This window comes from Mchenga conophoros, linkage group LG4 (genome assembly GCF_057382185.1).
Source record: "Mchenga conophoros isolate Kocher_MC1m ecotype Shallow Benthic linkage group LG4, M_conophoros_male_GT1.1, whole genome shotgun sequence".
Taxonomy (NCBI): domain Eukaryota; kingdom Metazoa; phylum Chordata; class Actinopteri; order Cichliformes; family Cichlidae; genus Mchenga; species Mchenga conophoros.
In genome coordinates this window covers 15,453,981-15,475,431 of record NC_140529.1, presented here as the reverse complement: position 1 = coordinate 15,475,431, position 21,451 = coordinate 15,453,981, and the positions used below count along the sequence as shown (strand labels likewise).

Here is a 21,451-nt window from a genome sequence, read left to right as displayed (position 1 = left end):
GTTGGAAGTGATAGCAGAGCTGTACGTTTGATTTTTTTCAGAAATCTCTCCGTCAGAACATGCTATATCATGCTTAGGTAACTAGCGAAACTAGCGAGCTAACTTCCGCTAGCTTCCTGCTAACTTCTAACTCCGTTAAATGTAATAACTTTTGTTTTCATGGATGCCTGGAAGTTAAACTTTATAGTTACACCTGGTAAAGCAGCAATGCTGATCGTTTTATTAAAGATGAAAGAATTTAGACAGTTTAACTCTCAGTGATGCTGCAGTGTTGTTTGACCTGTAGGCTTCTTTCTAGAAACACAGTTGGCGTGGTAAATATATGTGACTAATGTCACAACTTAAAAAAAACAAAAAAAACAAAAACATGGAACATGAAAATCTAGAGACACACTGGTCCACCCACCCACCCACCCACACACACTTCTACCAAACTGATGTTATGTAAACAGCTCTTCTGCAAATCCCGACTGATCAGACATTCCTCCACATTTAGCTTGAGAAAGACAGACCATAAGATATAGTTCTATTGAAAAGCAATGAAGAGTATGATCACTGTAGACCTGGTGTAATAACAGCAGCTGAAAGAATGACTAGCTGTCATCCCACAACATGTGCATTTTCACTAAAGAGCATGAAAAAAAAGACACATCCATGAAACACTTCTGCCACAAACCCACAGCTAAAGCAAAACGGTATCTGCACTGCAGCGAGATAAGCAGAGCAGCACTTCAAAAGATGTAAACTGACAGCAGTGAAAAAGAAACAGTCTCTGTAATCTTATCCGAGGTACTCCTAGATCTTTTCCTGTCCCCAAAATCTTTATCAGCTTCATGACACAACCTAAAATATGATAAATTATAATCTGTTTGACACAAACACAAGTCAGTCACCTCAGCTTTGTGTTAGATCACTTGTAGTATGCATGCCTTGACTAATACAGCATGACCACTTTGAGACTTGGACTACAATATGATCTGTTAATCTAGTCTAATGCAATGTATTCATTTAAAAAGTGTGATGCTGTTGTTTCTTATTTGAAAATGTCAATCCTTACCAAGCCCCCAAAACAACTTCTGCAGATGCATGAGCTCACTGACAGAAGGATACATTTTGATGGCTCCTGACTTTGTCCCGATGGCCATGAGCTGCAACTTGGGGTCAAAGGCCAAAGCACTGGGCTGATGGGGGAACCCATGCTCCACAGTCTGTGAGAGAAAGCCAGGCAGAGAAAGGGTAGAGAAGACAAACTGATGAGACAGATTTATCAAATGCCACAAGAAATACAACAACAAGTACACTTGCATTTATTTTTCCAGACTTTCCTCCATAAATGCACCCAGTTCTGTCTGAGAGTTTGCGTGTCATTTTCTGCTCATCAGACTCGCTGAATATAGTCAGCGAGGCGTCTAAAAGGGAGGACTCCCTTAATAAAGTTACAGGAAAGTAGTTTAAAAAGTACTGATGGCAGCAGCATTGCTTTATTGTAATGTGCTGCAGACCTTGTTAAATTGGGTTGAAATAAAATTTCTGCTTTTTTCTCTCCAAGCCCATGTCAGGAGATGGTGAGACAGCTGGAGAAGTGTTTATGTCAACAAAGAAAAAGGGAACAGAAACCAGTAGAGAGACACCTAAAACTGGTTTAAAAACAGGTTGTGGAGGTCTTTGAGGTTTCGGCATGGCTAACTGAAAAAACTGAGCCTGGCTGTTTGCTTGAACTCAGACATAACGTAAAACATTAACTCCTTCTGTCTTTAAAGTGCCGGTGCAGTGCGATCTGTCTCTATCACACAAACACAGTCACATCAAAACAACCCTCCTGAAGAGAGACAACGTCTGTGACAGTCTGGCAGCTGCTGCCAAACATTACAAAAGTGTGTGTGTGTGTGTGTGTGTGTGTGTTACAGCAAAACAAACAGTCCATGGACTTTCATCAGAGATTCAAACAAAGAATCATCATTTGGCTAACATGAACATAAGCTGTTTAAGTGTCTCCCCACCTAAAAACTGTGAGGTCTGTAAGTATTTGAACAAAGACAACATTTTTGCAGCTTTGGCCTCTTTACAACTCAAAGAAGATATGATTCAAGTGTAGACTTTCAGTTTTCTTTTCAAGGCGTTTAACAAAAGTGTTGCATTAACTGTTTATGGATTACAGTAAGTTTTATACACAGTCCCTCATTTTCAGAGAGTCCAAATTAATTGGATGGGCAGGTGAAGCCTGTTCCCTCATTATTCCATAACAAAATAGCAGATAAAAGATCAGTAGTTGATGTCCCATTTGGTACCTGTTTATTGGAATTATGGGTAAGAGATAAATAGAGATGTCAGTGCAAGTGAAGGAGAAAGCTGAAAAAGTAAAATAAACCAATTAGAGAAACAGCAAAAACTTTAGAAGTGACCAAACAATCTGACACATACTTAGAAAAGCCGAAAGGCCTCAAAGACCACAGAAGACAACTAAAATGTTTCATGACAGAACTACTTTCAACATCTAACCGAGCAACAAGAACACTCCTTTGGAAGGGAGGTGCATCATCGCCACAGTCTAGTCTGACAGAAACAGCAGGATGAACTGTGACATGTACAGGACCAGAGCCTCTGCTCAGATCTAGCTGAAAACTGACCAGATGGTACTTCACAGTGAAGACAGTTAATGACCCAAAGCAGACTGCAAAAGCATCCCAAGAGTTTGTCAAGGAAAAATAAATATCAACTGATCTCATCCCAACAGAGCATGTCATTTTAGTTACTGAAGGAAGACCCTTGAACAAGCAGGAACTGAAGCTGGCTGCAGCAGAGGCCGAGGAGAGCGTCTCATGGTGGGAAACGTAGCATTTCATGATCTCCATGGATTCCTTAAATCCCTCATTTTTTTTCCAATTTATTTTCAGTCTCTAAAAATGGATGACTGTGAAAAATATGGCTGTGAATTCTAAATAGTTAACGCAGCACTTTTGTTGAACCTATTAAAATGACCCTGAAAGTCTGCACTTCAACCACATCCCGGTTGTTTGATTTTAAATCCTCTGTGATGGTGTATGGAAGAAAAACTACAACAGAAAATGATGTCTTTGTCCAACAAATAATGGCCCTAACTGTACTCTCCTACCACAAAGGCATTTATCTAGTGGGCGATTCTCTCAGATGTCTCGTTTGGTTAGACATAATACAAAATATATTTATCAGATATGACTCGGCACTACACCAACTCTTGTTAAATCACTCTCGTCAACACATTTCTGATAGCTGTGTAACGGCAACAATGATGTCAAACTGATTGCTCTGGAGTTTTTGCCCGCCTGAGCCACATTCACACAAAAGCTTACTTCCACATAGGATATCATCAGGAATAAGTAACAGAAAAACAAAGAAAAAAAAAAAACAATAACTGATCACACCTCATTTTTGAGAAGTTAACAAGAGCAATTACTTTCAAATTTGTGAGAGTTGTTTTATCCCATAACTAAATTAAATGAACAAAACAAACACCTGATCATTCTATTACCAAAAGAGATGCTTGCTTTTCAGTCAGATCCACCAGCTGACAAATCGACTATTTGCTGTGGCTCTAAGGAAAGCCACAATCTAAAACCGTTCAATGGCAAACTCAATGAGGGCCTCGACTGGAATGCAGATACTGAGGCGGGATGGTGTAAGGACAGTTTGTCAAAGCGCTCATGTCACTGTGCTGGCCACAGTGAGCAATCTCATTCATGCTACTCAGACAACTGAGGTTACCCAAGTCTGCAAGGTCATGCAAGTACGACTCTAGGAGCCACGAAAGGCTGATTAATATTTTCCAGGACATGCGCTGGTTCGTGTTTTTTTATATTACTTATTCTTTCATTTGCTAAAATGGCTTAAAAGAGGACTCTTTTTACTTCAGACTTGAAGTACTTAATTCTGGAGAAATAAATCTACTGTAGTGCTGATTCTTAACGATCATCAGTCATCATCGTGTTGTTTGCACCGCAGTCCTAAACAATCCTGCTGAGAAGGGTTAATGTCATTATCACATCCAGCGTGCAGGACAAACTTGATTCTTTTAACATTTAAAAGGTTCAGACAGCCCGGCTCTCTGGGACACTTTCTGAGACACAGCATGCAGACCATGCCTTCATCTAACCTGAGTTCAAGGCCACTGCAGTGCTCAGTATGAGCTTAGAAACAACCTGTTAGGTAAGTTACTACAGCTGACACTGGATATGCAGAATTATCAGTACATTCCACAGATCTGGGTGGTGCAAGCTGCTTTTATGTTCCCACCGGCGGAGCAACAGTGATCTGGGTGACAAGATTCAGCTTATACTGAAAGTGGAACTGAAATGAGCTCTTACATTGACTGTCCAGAGGGGAAACCCACTATCACCACCACTGAATGTTACCACAGGACGCTCAGATTTACTGTACATGAACTGGTTCATATCCATGTGGATGTGATGCCAGCATGAAACCTGACACTCGTGGCTGCACCCAAAGACCCCCAAGAACTGGAACAAGGGGTATGAGGACTCTGCATAACAAAAAGCAGCAGAGATTAAAAAAAAAAAAACCTGCTCGCAGAGTTCTGGCAGCTTCTACTAAAACCAGACGAGAGGAGTAAAAAGTGCCATCACGCTGAGAGACACCCCTGCTCATTGCATGACAGATGGGTCACACCACACGAAGCATCAAACTGCTGGAAAAGCATGTATTGTAATTTAATCCCGTTAATCTGCATGCTGATAATCCCCAACACCCACACAATCCTCTGTTGCTGGTTAATTACAGCAATATTAGCGCTACAGTTTTCCTTGATTGCTGCTCGGTGCTCACTTTGAGCGAGGTCCTGGTTTGGGTGAGGGGTAATTAACACGCCGTGAAAACAACTCAACAGCTACTAAACACACATCAACAAAGCGCCCTGCAAACACACCACCCGCACTTCACAGCTAATCTGTTTTTCTGTCCGCGAAGTAGGACAGAAAACAGCAAGCGCAAGAGGAGTGGCCGGACTTCAGCTGCAAAGTACTGGCTTTTTTTATATATCCATACTTAAAAAATAAGTCTGTTAGTTTAGGGGAACCAGGCGAGAGGAGGAATACCATCTCCCTCTCTTTCCTCTTGTCCCGTTACTTTACCTTGTTGAAGGCGAAAAGCTCCTGTTTTATCTTCTCTCTCTGCGGGTCGGTGCCCTGCCGACGAAACCTAAACTTCATCATCTTCAAGCCGGTCACGGGGGAGGCAGGACCGAGGGGACAGAGAGGGTAACACGGAGGTATCAACCCGAGCTTCTCGGCGGGACTAGAGGCGGTTCGGCGCAGTCGGAAGATGCTAAGCTAGCTAACGGACTAGCCCATGCAGGCTGAAAGCGGGGGTACAACACTACTGCCTCTGCTGCGGCTCTCCTCCCTCCTCTCCCTCCTGGTGCTGTTTAGGTCCTGGTGGGTTTGACCACAGCAGCCCCCCTCCCTTCCCTCCTCTTCCCGGTTCACACGGATCCCGTTATTGGTAACCAATAGGGACGAGGAAATCTGCGAGCAATTACTCAGCAACGCCTACACAACCAAGGGCTCGCGAGACGGATGCTCGGTTTGTAGCACAGGATACACCGGCGGTATGTCCCAGCTGCTTGAGTTTGTACACTGCGACAACTGGGAGTTCCTTTAAACAAAATGGAACGGCCAGAGATTAAATAGCCAATAACGGCTAACTTTTCTCACTCGAAACTGTGGAGAAAATGTAAATATTTTACCTTAACTATTGTAAATTTGTTTTTTTAAGATGTGAAAAACTGGGTTTAAGATAAATAATGGAAGCAGACAGATTCAATCATGTTTGAATGACTACTTCAAACATGATTATACGTCCTGTTTAGGAAGAAAAACATGAAAAGAATGGTAACTCTGACCATTAATTGAAGGTTATAATTAGCATATATTTTATTTTAATTATATTTTACTAGTTGTTTTTTTTTTAGTAGTATTGTATTCACCAATGATTTTCCATACTCTTTAATTCCACCTAACTCATATACATTGCTGTGTATTTGCTAAAAAATAAAGTACTCACACACCACTACTGTTATACTAAAGCTTTAATTTATTATTCACATGCAATAATTATGTAAAACTGCTATTTGCAAAAAAATTTATTGTAAAAATAAAATATTTAAGTTAGTGCAAACTCTTAGTGATGTGGCCTCAAAGCTTATGTGCCAAAAAGACTTTGCCCCTTGGCAAAGCAGAGAATAAGAGATGTGTCAGAAAAAGTTCTTTATCCTATCAAACCAAAAGTTTCCATTAATGTCAAAACCAAGATGAGGTTATAAGGGTTTGTTTGTTATACAGCAATAAACTGGCGCCACCATTACACTAAATTAATGTTGTCCCAAGAACAAAGCAAATCATGCTATTCTTCTAAAGAGGGGGCATGGAAACAAGGAGACATTAACCCTTATAGTTATATTGGACAAGATCTTAAACATTTCTGGATGATTATGTAAAACTATAAACATTAAAGATTAAGGCATTCATTCAAGTTTCTCCTAAAACTAGAATGTGACTGACATGAATGACATTTTATGTGCCAAATCATTCATTAAGAAAACAGCTGATCAATTAAGAAAAAATAACATTTTCATGGCCATAATGGAAAAGCACTTTTTCAAAATCATCACAATAAACAAGTTATCAACTTACATAACAGTGCCTTTACATACAAAAATAACCTGTCTTACGAATAGAGGTAGAGTACATTTTTAAGGCATAAACTGTGATTTCTATGTATATGTCATCCTCGTGTTTGTGCTATAGGAGGGTGATTTCACTTGGTGGCAATGTGAGTCTCTTCTCTCTGACTGACAGCATGTTCTCCACGTGCATGGCGATGACTCGGCAAAGCTCCAGGCCCTGGAAAACATCATATAGCATAACATCATTTAGACCCTTAAAGAAACAACACTGGACTTAAGATGAAGAGTGAATATAGACTGCTCAGTGGTACAGTTAGGGGCGAAAGGGGCAAAAGTTTGTGGACACTTTTTCCTTTTGTAATTTTTCTTGTGTACACCATCAGAGTGAATTTCAAATGAATCAATATTTGATTGAAGTCCAGACTTTCAGATTGATGCAGATTCAAACTGCAGATTATAACACATTAACTGCAAAAGCAACCCAAAAGTTTCTCAAGGCAAAGAAATGGGATATCTTTCTGAAACCAATAAAGCATGCTCTTCAGTTTTCAAATGCAAAACTGAAGGCAGAGACCCACAAATAAGCAGCAACTGAATGTGGTTGGAGTAAAAGCCTGGGGGAGCATCTCAAGAGAGAAAACTAAGCATTTGGTGATGACCCTGGGTTGTAGACTTCAAGCTGTCGTTGACTGCGAAAGATTTTCGCAAATGGGGTACTGCGTATAAAAATCACTTTAATTCCTTAAAAGTTGATGCAACACTTTCATTAAACACCTTGAATTAAAGCTAAAAGTCTGCACCTCAGTCACATGTTGACTGCAGAAATGTGTCACTGTAAATACAGACACTGTTACACACACACATCTAAATCTTCCATCTATGTCTTATACACCCACCTGCTCCAGCTGCAGCTGTGTGACACGCTGGTTAAGCAGGTCTCCTATCATGATCTCCACATATGGGTAACTGGAGCCAGATGTTGGCCTCTGAGTGCGAGTTGATTGAATCTCCTTCAGAGGAAAACGCACCATAGTCTCCTAATCACACACAAACACACCAATGTGCATATAAATAGGCATTCAGGGGACACACAGACATAAAATATAAAATTAAATATCTCAAGTTTTAAAGGTTATATTTTCTCTTGCACAGATTTTTTTTTTATTTGTAATTTAGATTTTATTAAAAAATGATGGATGGGAGAGCCAGTAAACACCATAACCAAGAGGGGGAGCCAAAAGCTTTGTTGAAATATAATAAAATTCCTGCCTTTTTTGTATTTTTCAATCACAATAGATCAGTAAAAGGGTAAAATGCTTGTTTGACTCACATGTGTGTCCTTGTTAAGAAAATGAAGCCCGTTCAGATTAACAGCCAGGATGCATGGGGCGTGGACGGACGAAGAGCCAGAACTCTGGATGTAGAAGAAGGAGGAGCCAAACATGGGGAAGGCACTGACCAGACCTGGGCAAAAACACACCAAAGCTCACTTCTGATAAGCTGCCGCATTCAAATTGCGAGGTAAAGATGTTTACAGAAAATGTCGCGACAACTCAGCGTGCTTTTGAACATTTTCTTTCCCACTGGTCCAACAAAAATGCTCTAAGAAGACACCTTGCTGCACTCATATCAACTTAGAACTGCTATTTGGGATCAGAATAAGCCTTTTTTTTGTTTACCAGATGTTTCAGATGTTTATCCTAATAGAATTGTGACAGAACATGCAATGGGCTTTGCTATTAACAATACAAAAGTTATTAATATTATAGGACATATGTAAAAGTTAAATGGCCAAATTGTGAGTATCTTTCACACTCACAAAGAACTGTTGTCTTACCAAGGAACTGCGCACGGGCCTGGTGTGGGTTTAAGGGCTGGACCTGCTGCATGTGTTGTGTTGTCATGTTCAGCCACTGCTGTGAACCCTGTTTGCTGTAGAACTGCGGAGGGATACACTCCTGCACCTCACGGCTAACACACACGCACACACAAAGAGGGAACAAGGTGTAATTGAGAGACAGCAGATCAAATTATACATGTGCATGTTAGGTGTATTTTTCTGTGCAAGCCGACAATGTGCAAAGCAGAGTATGGTGGCCCTGAGAGGTCAAAAAGACTGCAGCATAAGAAAAGGCCAGAAAAATACAAAAATGCTACAAAAGCACATAAAAACACAAAAATGCACAATGAAATTAAAAAAGGAACACACAACAGATGTAAAGCAAAAATAAAAAATAAAAAGATAAATAGCACAGTGGAAGTTGGGGGAAAAAAGCTCCCAAAACACAACAAAAGTGTTTTTTTAGCAGAAAATCTTACAGAACAGCTGTGGAAATGAGAGAAACAGAGACATCCACAGGATTCGACTGAGACACAGAACCTGAGGATTTGTAGCTGTTGTGAGGAAGTAAAGTTGTAATTGAATGATACATATAACACTGTAGATGAATGTTTTATATTAGTTGTTCAACATACCATGTAATGGTCTAACCTGATGAATTTTCATTGTGTTTTGTGTGCTTTTGGAACATTTTTCTATTTGTGTTCTTTTACGTTGCAGTACGTTTGACCTCTCAGGGATACCGTACATTCTCTTCCACTGCTTCTCCAACCTGTAGGTTTCCCCAAGGTTCAGTCCTGGGTCTACTATTATTGTCTTACTACATTTTAAAGAGTGTTGTTATATAAAACCCTTAGGTAACTAACTTAGTCCCTGGATGCAGCAGCAACCTTCTCAGCCCTTTGTGATATAGCCACAATATCAGAAATAGTAGAAAAGGGATATCTGGGCCAAACGTGCTCTTCTGTAAGTCAGCCATGTCTTACTGTTTGGAAAAAATTAAGCTACTAAAAGTCTCAATCACTGGTTTCTTTAGATAACTTTAATTTAAATCACTTTGAATCAATTTAATTCCTAAAAAGTGAATGGAACACTTTCATTAAACCGTTTGAATTAAAGCTAAAAGTCTGCACTTCAGTCACATGTTGATTGCATAGATATGATTAGATATGATGGGTGACAAAAAATCAACATAAACCTACCTTTAATTTGTCCCTTGTATCACTAGTAACTTGCCCAAAAGTAATTGATATGCAAGTGTGAGTTGGTACATTAGCATGCAAAAGGTTTCCAACAACAAATGGATATATTTACAGGGTGGGGAGGTAGATGGTGTCTTTGGCACGATGCTGTAGGGCAGCCAGCCTGGTAATCTGCTGCAGATGCTGTTCACTGGGCTTACCCTGAGGAACCACACTCAGCAAGGCCTTCAGGTAGTCTGGCAACACCTTGAAAAGAGATGCACAATGTGCATTAGTCCGTCTTGTTTCTATGACAAATATCAACTGATGAGAAGACGAAACAAGATGTACTTCTATGCACACCGCCCGACCACAAAAAAAAAAACCCTCATCAGGTGGTGATGACGTATGTGGCCACAAAAAAAAAGATGTCAGCTATCCAATGAAATATTAGGATGTCACAAATTTTTAGCACGTGAGCTAAAATTTCAGGACTGCTTCAATCTACAGCTCTGTGAAATGAGATTTATACCTGGTTATAGTGCATGGTGACATAAAGTTCATTGTCAAGTTTGAGAGCTAGACTCCATATAACCCGTCTGAACCAAAGACTGTAGTTGGCATCCACGGGCTCGGCCTCTGTAGCGATGTCCAGGATGTACTCTCGCTTGTTCAGGGGACGTACATTCTGACCTACACAGAAAGACACTTTAGTAACCATCTATTATCCAAAACGTGTAACAATATCTAACTCAGCAAAAGGAAATGTTAGCATTTTAGAGCTCCACTAAAACAAGAGATCCTTGTTACCCTTGTGTGTGACCAGAAAGACGGCATGTTCATCCAGTGCCTCCATTCTTTGGAGTCCCATCTCAAAGCAAAGCTCCTCGATCACATCCAAAGCAACCTGATAAGGAAAAAGCAAATATGCCACTACAGGCTACAAATTCGGCATCTGTGTTTTACATTTAGAGACTGCAGCCATTCTGTGTGTGTGTGTGTGTGTGTGTGTGTGTGTGTGTGTGTGTGTGTGTGTGTGTGTGTGTGTGTTTTCCACTCACAGAGCATGTCTTGATTTTTAAGTGCCTTTCGATGCCACCTGGGAGCAGGAACAGCTGTCTCTTGGAGCTACGCCCGGCCTGTACACGGACAACAAATCAGAGGGAAACGTCACACACTGCTATCCACAGCTGTTACTGAGAAGTCATGTAGCAAAGTCACATCTGAACATGACAGACAGACACCACAATATGAAAGATATCGCTGTAGATTAATTAGCACGGCCTGATCTACCTGATAAAGGAGACTATACAGGACTATCCCGATTGTTTTTCCGTATTTTTAAACACCTGTTGACACTTTAAGTTAATAAATGTTAGCAATCCCTACAATTTTGACATATTTCAAGCCACAAAGGAACACTGTGTAGCTTATTTACAAACTAACCATCATTGCTTTGAGTTCCATGCTGTTGGGATACTGCACACGCCCGCCATACTGAAAAGTCCTCCTCAGATTCTGCTCGCATGCCTTGGCAATACCTGTCAATTGGAAGAGCAGCTAGTAAACACTTTAGACCAGTGAAGATCAAAAGAGATGGACTGATGAACACGATGCCCACCTTGGTATTGCAAACCAGGGCTGGCACATGCATCCTGGAGAAACGTCAACAGAAACGGCTTCATAACATCAGAGCACCGATGGAAAGATGTGAGAATATACATCAGCCGCCATCCTCTCTGACAGCTGTCCCTGCACACAGAGAAGCGCGCACACAGCCACAGATTAAAGCCTCTCCACGATCATGTCACCGCTCTTTAAGAACAAGCGAGCGCTGGAAGCCTTACGGTTTGGAGCTGGTGTTGACAGTAACTTGTTTCATCACTTGGCAGTAGGCTTCATCCTTCATCAGGCCATGGTCACCACTTAACTAGATTTGTTTAAGCACATGCATGAAGAAAAACATAAAATCACACACACAGACCTCGTCTTAGTATTACAATGGATAGACAATTTGCTGATGTAAGCATACCTTTAATATAGTGGTGACCAGGTCCTGCTCGGTCTGGCCTTTCATTGGGAAGTCTCCCATAAACTTCATTATAGCTGGGCAAAAGAAACAGAAGGAGCTGGACCACATCTTTTCGGATGTATTTCGTTTAAAGCACATTAATGCTTTTATACTAAAAATAAACTAAAAATAAACACAAAGAAACACGAAATATATGCGTATTTTATGCTGCTATCTTCTGCTTCAACCTCCTATGTTTCTTTTCGTTTCCACACTCTGCTCTCACCTAAGAAGATGTCAGCAGCCACTCGGTTCATCCCACTGTCTGAGAAGTCGATCAGTGACTCCTGGATTGGAGACTAGAAAGAGAAACAAGATGTTAAACCAGAACACGATGGCAAGAAAAACATTTTAGATGTCTGTGCACAGGCACAGAGAAACATATCCTATATATTTGAACACAGAGACATGATTTTGATTTGAATTACCTTGGAGAATTTGACCATGTCAGCAGGGTCCCTGAGCTCCTTCCCCTTTTTCGCTTTCTGATCACTGTGGGGAAAAGCAGACAATCAACTCTTGGTTATTTATTTATCACCGTAAGTGCAAATTTTAGCTTTACATTGAACCCTTCTAACTCTTTTTTGTTTTTGACACTGCACATGTGTGTGTCTGACCTCCTGTTCCTCTGCGCTTCTCGGAAGTACTTCTTGGCAAACTCAACCATGTGGTACTGGCTGCTGTGCAGAGGCAGGTCGTCCAGTTCGACACCCAGGCTGTCTCCATAGATCTCATTCACTACCTGAGACACACACAAATCCACAGCATGAGGAGCAAAAGCAAGAGTGCCACTTACTGGGAGCACCAACAGTGTAATTATCTAAAAAATATTTCCATTTCTGCTAACCAAAGCATTCCAATGTATGCTGTATAAACACTGGCTAATACCATAATGTAAGGGTACTTTTCATGTTGAGCTCTGTAGGTTACACTAGCCTTTAATCTATTATTCTGACAGTGGGAAGCTTGAAAAAGCAGAAAAAAAGAGTAAAAAAATGCAGTTAGCACCTCGGTAGAGAGGTCGAGCTCATGAGCAGCTACAGCTGAGCCCATCGCAACGGCAACAGCAGCAGAGGCAGCGACTCGTCCCTGCCGGTCTCGGGGCTCCACGCGTTCAGGAGGCAGGACCAAGAAGTCCGGAGCAGCCACAGGACGGATGAACTCGCTGGGGAACACTCCAGACTTTCCATACACGGCGCCGAACCGCCAGCCTACACACATGCACACACACAAAATAAGTAAAAGGTTGCACACAAAATAGAGACTCTTCAATGTCGTAAATATTTTGCGTCACACAACCAACATAAATAAACTCCAAAATGTTAGAAGAAAGCTAGAATAAGAAAGGTCACGCCACACGCACCAAACTCAGCGGTGTTTCTCTTTAGCTCCTCCAGAAGCATCACCTTCTTCCTCACAATGCAGCCATAACGTTTACCTGAGATACAACCACACAATGAAATGGGCACTGTGAAATAATTCAGAGGCAGAACGCAGATCTATCACTGTGACAATTTTCAGTGTTGGATTGTTCCTGTATCTCACCAGCCTCCAGTCCGTCCATGTGCTGGAGTCTGATGATGTCGCCTTTGTGGAAGTTGAGCTGAGTCCTGTCCTCAGTGATGTAGTTCCTCACTGCCACCACATACTCCGAGTCCTGACAAAGACAGGGCACGCTGACATCCAGCAGAGAGCCAAAGAACATTTGTGCCAAGAAAATCCCTTTCCTCACTCACTGCTTAATGTCCACTTTGAATTCATGGGTTTGTCAGCGCTACTCACTGTAGGTTTGTTTTAAAGTTTATAAACTTAAAATAGTTATTCCTGCGTACTGATCACATCTCCATAAGTAAAAAATAAAGAAATAAAGGTAGTGATATTTTATAGTTAAAGTGCCATATAATACAGTACTGTATAAAAGTCTTAAGCCACACTTCATGGTTTTGTATTTTACAAAGAAAATGGGAAATATGTACATTGATTTATTGAAACATGTGCAAGCATACAAGAAATACAGGATTTGTGTGACCATTTTTATTCTTCAGCACAGCCTGAAATCATCAGGCAAGCTTTGTTTAAGTAGTCTGCAGCTCCAAACCATGACGGCGCCTCCACCATGCTTTAGATGGCTGGAGACGCTCAGTGTTGTACATCTCTCCCGACCTCCTCCTCCGTACATACTGATGATGATTTGAACCGATCATTTGAAATGTGGATTCATCAGTGCATAACACCTGTTGTCACTGACTTTTAGTCCACTTCTTGGGTTATTTGGCACACTTCAGTCTTTTCTCCCCGTTTCCGTTCCTTAAGAATGGCTTCCACTCAAACCATTTCTGATGAGGTCACGTGTCAGGACACACTGCACACCATGCCGGTATACACCCAGGTTTCAGCTAGCAGCTCTTTGGGAAGGACCTGTTTGGTGTAAAATTGCTAATTGCTATTTCATGTCTGTTGTCTTTGGAATTTTTTGAAGATCCAGCTCCAGAAATGGGGATTTTCATTTTTTTTTTTTTTTTTTACAGGCTGCTAGAAACAAAGTGCCTGTTTGGTTTTTTTGTTGTTGTTGTTTTTTTTTTTTGCTAAGTTGTGTGTCACATGTAGACAAAATACAGACTTATCCTTTGACTCAAGCGCCTTTTTTGGTGCTTGAATGATTCAGAGGTCAGTGTTAAGTGGCTTAACAAACAAAACAAAAAATTCCTCTGAAAATGGTCAGGTACAAGGAGTGAAAATGAGGGAAAAAGAAGAAAATGTCCAAAGAAAAACTCTAAAAGTATTGCTCAAAACCACTTTAAAAAAAATACAAGAAAGTCTGGCTTCTTGGAAGCAAAATATTAAAAAAAATTATTTTTGCACATAATTTTAAGACACTGAAAACTGAGCCAGTTTCACACGTGGATAAAGAGCACTACACACCCTGTGAACGCGCTTAGATGTCAATGTTATGGCATCAGTATAAATTTGGATTACACCTGAAATTTCATCTTTTTAAAGTAAAAAAATAAATAAATAGAAAGTTAATAAAAAAACACTCAAATCAAAGAGGACATGGAGTAAAGCCCATGCATACATATATTAAAAAAAATTATATGAGTTTTTTTTACACAGTAATGTTATCTAATTTAATTGTGCCAATCAGTGTGCATTACAAAAACTCATCCATTCATAATTCACACTTCGTCACACGCAGACACTGACAACATTCCTCTGACCTTCTTAAGCTCTGTGAGGAAGTAGTCGGTCATATGCTTGACGTGCGGGGCTTTGGCGGAGAACAAGATCAGCTTCTCATTAGTCAGGTTGAACTCAAGCATGTTCTTAGATGGAATAGACACAAACAGGATGTCTGAATAGCTGCAAAGGAAGTGATACGCCAAACCAGGAAGTCAACTTAAAGTCATAGTTCAAAGCAATCAGGCATTTGACATGTATACACAGAAAGTTAAATAAGATCTATGACCAGATCTTCTTTTTAGCATCTGATTTGTGTTTTTAAAACAAGAAAATGCATTTAAAACAATCTAACTTACAGGGTTTTTTAACAGGAATATGTTGTATGAGACTCACCTGTAAGGCCTCAGCACTCTGAAGTAGTCGGAAGCAGAAGAGCTGCTCTTCACCATCTTCAGCAGCTTGATACCTTTATGAGACACGGACAACACCTGCACACCTGTCCCGACACTGCCCTGGAAAACACACACAACCATATACACACACCACAATATAAACACATGAAACTATTTATTAATTCAGTTTATCTATGCCAAGCAAAACAACAGCTCACAGAGGCTGGAAAGAGGCGAGAGAAGTAGATCTCCCATTCGTCTCTAGCCACGGTGACCACCTTCTTCTTCACGTTCTCATTGTATGTTCCTGAAACCTGATCCACCTTGTTCTCCGCTGTCACAGAAACAGAGGATCAGTAAAGGTTTGAACTCCTGAGAACCAACAGAGAGCGTCACATAGATGCAAGTAAGTCATAAACCTTAAAGCATGCATGCTAGTTTCATACCCAACAGGTCTTTCATCTTCTGTCTCTCCTCCTGCGTGATGCGTATGCAAGCCTCAGAAAAGGTGTCATGTACAATCTGGGAAGACACAGCCAGGAATAGGAATGTGCTAATGGGAAACACTTGGAGTGAAAAATAACTACATCACAGACACTATTTTAGAATTTTAATATTAATGAATCATGACCATCTGAACTACTGCCATAATTACTGTTAACTAGACCAGCTGGAAGACACCCTGAGGTCTCTATGATAATTTACACAAGTTTACACAAAGAATTGCATAAAAGCAAAATAAATAAAGATGATGAATATTGACAGTTATTGGATTTATAAACCAACCTGTCTGAAGATCAGATCCAGGATCAGTGGATTGTTCGAGTTCTCTTTAGGATAAAAAACCTGTAAATGGAGGACAGACATAAATAAACTGTATTTTTATGTAAATGATTATATTGACGTTGGGGTTTACAGCTCCATTTTTTGTACTTAGCTAAAAAAAAACTGAGGTAAAAACAAACCTCTTTCCTCATGTAGAGTTTCCACGGGACGTTGGAATAAGTGTAATATTCATCACTGGTTCTGCTGTGGAGCTGAGTCTGAATGATCTCCTCCTCAACTGGCAACTCTCTGGAGACTGGAAGCAAGAACATTCATTTATTTATTTATATCATGAACAATACACACCTGTATCAGTCTAATCTGGAGCTTATTCACAGGTATTTCTACAGTGTAAATTTACCTGGAGGAGGGGCGGGGCTTATGTTGGAGCTAGATGGCCCTTGGGGGCGAGGCTTGGCTTTCTGGCTAGTCTTGTGTCCCCTGTCTTCTTTAGATTGGGCGGACGAAGTCTTTCTGTGAGTCTGAGATATGGAAAATGGTTAGATATTGTTTTGCCGTGTGTGTGTGTGTGTGTGTGTGTGTGTGTGTGTGTGTGTGTGTGTGTGTGTGGGGTAGGTGTGGAGTTAGGATACCGGTTGTGGTGGGTTTGCCATTTGATCTTTAAGGATCTCCATCGCTTCATCATGAGGGTCTGGCTTCTTTCCAAACAACTTTCCATCACTTCTCCTACACACACCACAGTAGTCAGAACAGATTAAATACCACAGAGTATGACAGTCGTCAATATCTCACATCATCGTGTGTGTGTGTGTGTTAACCTTTGCGTGGGAGATCCAGAGGAAGATGTTGTGCCTTCAGGCTGGTGCTGTTTGATAATGTCTTTAATATCATGGCTGGGGTCCAAGTGCTCAGTGTTACTCACAGTGGAGCGGACCACATCCTCAGGAGGGGGGCCACGTAATGGACCTGGAATAAAAAGTTTGATTACACACGAACCCGGTTTGTTCAGGGTTCATCCCTAACCCCTGTAGCCACAGTGTTAGGATGCCTGGGTCGTTGAACCAGGGTTTTGAGTTTATATATTATTTATCATTTCTAGTCTTTGGTTTCTTTGTTAGAGTCATGTCTTATGGTTTGTCTCTGTGTAATCCTTAGTTGCTGTCTCCCCTGTCCGCTATATCCCCGTGTCCAGTCAGTGTCTGTGTCTGCCCTGGTCCCACGTCTCTGTTCCCTCTGTTGTAGTGCCTGCATGTGAGTCTGTGTCTTTTGTTCAGTCTGTGTTATGTGTTTCCTGTTTTACTTTGAAGGTCTCTGTCTTATCTCAGTGTGTTCAGTTTACGCTTCCTTGTCTCGTCAGTTCTGATTTCCCCCAGCTGTGCTCTCCTTCTGTGTCTCATTCCCCTCGTTACTTCCCAGTGTATTTAAACCCTGTGTTTCTCTGAGTCAGTGTTGCGTTGTCCCTCATGCTGTGTGGATCTCCCTGTGGCTCACTGTGAGGTTTGTTTATGAGTTTCCAGTTTAGTTTAGGTTGCTTTTTTATGACTTTCCCCTGCCAGCAAATAAAGCTCAGTTTTTCTGTGTTTAAACCTCATGCCTGAGTGCCTGCATTTTGGGTCCAACTCCTGCCTGCCACACAGCGACTCATGACACACAGGGAGAAATCCTTAAAGTGATAATCATATACTTATTTAAGGACAGTTACTCAATTCTGCATTTTCAATTATTGCAGTGGGCTTTCCAACCACAAATCACTATGCTGCAATGCACCAATATTTTTATTTCCACTCTTTTTTGATTCAGAAACCGCACAGCAAGTGTACCACATACTCGTTTTCCGTTGAACAGCGGCAGCGCTTGGCTTGTGCAGAGACGCCTCACTCTCTTTGGTCTGCAGGAAAAACAACAATAAGTGATACGGCTTCAAGATTATATTTCAGATTTGCATGCATAAAGTGTATTGAACGTTACATCAACACAGCAGCGTGTGTGTTTACTCACAGGACTGGCTGTGCGTGAGCGCTGTTGTGAGTGCGCGTGATAGTATGAGGGTGGTGACTGTGGGGCTGGAGCAGCTGGGGGGAAAGAAGACAACATTTGCTGCTGGATTGCTATGGCCTGCATCGTCATCTGCTGGGCCTGCAACACAAACAATCCAACATATATTCAATATTTAGTAAACAACAGTTTATACCTATGTTTAAAACATATTCATCTTTTATGGTTTAACTTAATGTTTAGGTTAACTGTGTCAATTTGTAACTTGATATCATTTGTTTAGGCAAGACATTTGATGTCAGGAGTCAGTAAAGTAATGTGGTACATTTGTAAAGTTGTCAATTTTCACTCAATAAATGAATTAACTGCTTAGATTATCCAAGTATTTTGGTAGTACAGCCTTTAGCGTCATGTGTACTGTGACATACAAATGTGAAAGTGGTACTGATTATGGTATCTTTCACTTAAACATTAGTTTAAGGGCTCAGAGTGCAGCATTATCTTTTTAGCATTTGACTGCATAAAGACAGTTTTATCATACTTCATTTGCTCGTACAGCCATGTGAAAAAGGCTCTGTGCAGTCCTGTAAAAAAAGTTCACCATTAATGTTTCCATTGAAATTGAGAGGGTAAGTAGCAGCAAATCAAATGTAATGGATTAGCTGATCATCAGCAAGTGTGAGCACATCTATAAAATCAGATGTTTTGGCGCTTTGCTGCTCTGGTGCATTCACGAGTTAAGGTCAGACAGTGCAATACTCAGAAGAACTGCAAAACACCCATTAGCTACATGTAAGCCTCTGCAGCCATCAGTTAGCATGTTAAATATGAATATTAGGTAAGTTGGAAAGTTGGAAATATACTGAACAAGTCTAAAAAACCAACAAACAAAAAACTAGATTGTTGTGTCATATTTTTGGTGCAGAAAGAAAATACAATGTGATGTCTGTCTACATGAGGCAGCTAAAACTTGGCCTAAACCGGGTCATTCAACAGGACATTGATCCCCAGCATAGCAGCACATCTACAACAGAATGGCTGAAAAAGAAAAGAATCAATGTGTTGCAATGGTCCAGTGAAACCTGACTGAAAAGCTGTGATGTGACCTTAAGAGAAAGCATAAACAAACCCCAGTGAACTGAAACAACGCTGTAAAGAAGAGCGGGCCAAAATTCCTCCACAACTATGTGACAAACCGGTCACACAGAAAATGATTACTTCAAGTTATTGCTGCTAGATGTGCTCCTACAAACTACTGAATCATTAGGTGTAAGTGTTGCACAGTCTCTCTTTTACACAGAACTGTATCGCCCAGTACGAACAGTGGTTTTAATATCAGAGTTGTTCAGAGAAATGATGTCAGACCAGAATGATGGCTTGTTGGTTGATGATGGCTTGTTGCTGCTGAGTCAGTACCACTTGCTCCGATCCTGGAGAAGCACAAACATATAACTGTTATGTTGTTGCTGCACTAAGAGCACAAGAAACAGAATTATCTGTTTAAAACAAACCACACGAATGAACTTTGCAACCCCACATAAAAAACAAACACAAAAAAACTTGAAACTGGCTTTAATTAATGAAAAAAGAAATAAAGGAGTCCATCATGCCCAAACACTTCAGGCCAAACATGCTGGAAAACCTAACACACATCCTTTTATTCTACCTGGCACACCTGTCATCACAGGCAAGCCTGGAACCACAGGCGTGGCTGGGAGTGAGGGCGCCGCAGGCAGACCCGGGACAACAGACACATTGGAAGCGACATCGGTATCAACAGCAGGGGTAGCTGCGGGGGCAGCAGCGGGGGTGCGAGTGGGTGACTGCGTGGGTGCTACACGACTAGAAGGAGTGGTGGCAGAAAACGATTGCTGACGGTGGTAGGGGTGTTGGGGTCGGTTGTATTGGTGGTATTGTTGTTGTTGCTGCTGTTGTTGATGTTGCTCGTGATGATGGTGGTGGGAGGGGATTGGCATAGCAGGGATTGGGGGCATCATTCCTCCTGCTACTGGAAGCACTGGCACAGCTTGAGGAGTAGCAGGCAGGGAAAAGGAAGATAGACAGGTCTTAAGTGGCAGTTAGTCCACACATTGTTAGTGACTGGGAAATATTTCACATTTTACGACAAACAAGGTATGATCAAGTTCAGATTCAGAAATAAAATATGTCAGAGTGGTCGTTATTAGCCACACTGATGCTGTGGTTCATAGAACATCAATATTAATGTGTTTATTACTCCCCAACTTTGACCCAGACAAATCCTGCTGAGTGTGTAATGGAAAACCTGTTTCAGCTTTTCTAATCTCTGTGTTCTGCTGGTATGTGACTGTAACATCTTGTACAAAGAGTACAAAGTGTGTGCGTGTGTGAAGATGGGAAGCAACAGGTTCAAATCTAACTGTAAACTCTGTTCAAGGCCATGAGGCACTTTCCGTGTCTTTGTTATCAGGCAGGTGCTGACATGACTACGACAAGAAAAGTCCTTAAAGCTGAGCAAACAACTTCTGTATTCATACAATTTGTATGAAGAAGCTGTTATGTTTTTCTGCTCTGTATCAGTGCTGGTGTGAAGATGTTTGTGCTGTATTTATCGCTTTGAAAAACCGTGTTAATTATGTTGAAAAATAATTTTAATTATAGTTTTCATCAACAACCTTGTTTTTTCGAATGAGAACAATAACTTAATAAAAACTTATGCAGGACGACAAAAGCTATGATAAAATGTATTGATGCATTCAACAAATAAAAAACAAGATGAAAACATTCTGGAGAGACGAGATCCAATCAGAACTAATTAAGTTGTACAGAAAAGCGAGTTTGGAAGTGATCCAAGCAGAACTAATCTTGTGCTGTGAGGTTGGACACGCACGTCTGAGCCGCCCCAGGGAAACTACAACCAGCTCCCATGCTCCCCGATTCTCATGAAAACACGACAAAATGTCAACGCTTGGGAGGAAGAGAAGAGTAGACACATGTACACATTTTACATTTGATGGCAAGGAAAATAAGACACTTTGTAAATCGTGTTGAGCAAATCTCATCAGTGAAAACACAACCAACTTCCCCAATTTGCTGGGCAGCTTTTGACTTCATCATGAGCTATTTAGTCGACTAAAACTAAATGACATCATAGTCAAGTCTGTGACTACAACTAAATCCAAATTTGCTGTCAAAATTAACACTGTTGCAAAGGGTCTTTCTACAAATCTCAGAAATTAGTTTCATGCCAATGTTCGGTTTATTTTTCAGCTTTACGCTGGAGCCATTGTAAAATTAACATTTTTACTATTGAGTAAAGTAGTAGTAACTGTTAGAGCACATCAGTGGAAT

General features: G+C 40.9%; 2 protein-coding genes across 3 annotated transcripts in view; both read right to left on the bottom strand.

Moving 5' to 3' along the window:
* llgl1 (LLGL scribble cell polarity complex component 1) overlaps positions 1-5,474 on the bottom strand; it is a 33,919-nt gene extending 28,445 nt beyond the window's left edge. For both annotated transcript variants that reach the window (XM_085270622.1, XM_085270623.1), the window contains exons 1-2: positions 5,124-5,474; positions 1,111-1,208 (exon numbers count right to left, since the gene is read on the bottom strand). In XM_085270622.1, coding sequence (XP_085126748.1) covers positions 1,111-1,208; positions 5,124-5,204 — 179 coding nt within the window. In that variant the 5' untranslated portion in view covers positions 5,205-5,474. The remainder of the gene's footprint in view (positions 1-1,110; positions 1,209-5,123) is intronic.
* A 693-nt stretch (positions 5,475-6,167) lies between these two features.
* myo15aa (myosin XVAa) overlaps positions 6,168-21,451 on the bottom strand; it is a 38,244-nt gene continuing 22,960 nt past the window's right edge. The window contains exons 34-63 of the mRNA XM_085270620.1: positions 19,487-19,551; positions 18,125-18,262; positions 17,954-18,014; positions 16,945-17,092; positions 16,759-16,852; positions 16,527-16,647; positions 16,306-16,421; positions 16,127-16,186; positions 15,787-15,862; positions 15,559-15,674; positions 15,342-15,460; positions 14,987-15,128; positions 13,314-13,425; positions 13,132-13,206; positions 12,777-12,979; positions 12,386-12,510; positions 12,197-12,260; positions 11,995-12,067; positions 11,730-11,803; positions 11,545-11,627; positions 11,319-11,449; positions 11,144-11,238; positions 10,759-10,836; positions 10,508-10,604; positions 10,230-10,390; positions 9,831-9,964; positions 8,514-8,647; positions 8,007-8,140; positions 7,573-7,713; positions 6,168-6,893 (exon numbers count right to left, since the gene is read on the bottom strand). Of these exons, the coding sequence (XP_085126746.1) occupies positions 6,792-6,893; positions 7,573-7,713; positions 8,007-8,140; positions 8,514-8,647; positions 9,831-9,964; positions 10,230-10,390; positions 10,508-10,604; positions 10,759-10,836; positions 11,144-11,238; positions 11,319-11,449; positions 11,545-11,627; positions 11,730-11,803; positions 11,995-12,067; positions 12,197-12,260; positions 12,386-12,510; positions 12,777-12,979; positions 13,132-13,206; positions 13,314-13,425; positions 14,987-15,128; positions 15,342-15,460; positions 15,559-15,674; positions 15,787-15,862; positions 16,127-16,186; positions 16,306-16,421; positions 16,527-16,647; positions 16,759-16,852; positions 16,945-17,092; positions 17,954-18,014; positions 18,125-18,262; positions 19,487-19,551 (3,272 nt within the window). The 3' untranslated portion in view covers positions 6,168-6,791. The remainder of the gene's footprint in view (positions 6,894-7,572; positions 7,714-8,006; positions 8,141-8,513; positions 8,648-9,830; positions 9,965-10,229; positions 10,391-10,507; positions 10,605-10,758; positions 10,837-11,143; positions 11,239-11,318; positions 11,450-11,544; positions 11,628-11,729; positions 11,804-11,994; positions 12,068-12,196; positions 12,261-12,385; positions 12,511-12,776; positions 12,980-13,131; positions 13,207-13,313; positions 13,426-14,986; positions 15,129-15,341; positions 15,461-15,558; positions 15,675-15,786; positions 15,863-16,126; positions 16,187-16,305; positions 16,422-16,526; positions 16,648-16,758; positions 16,853-16,944; positions 17,093-17,953; positions 18,015-18,124; positions 18,263-19,486; positions 19,552-21,451) is intronic.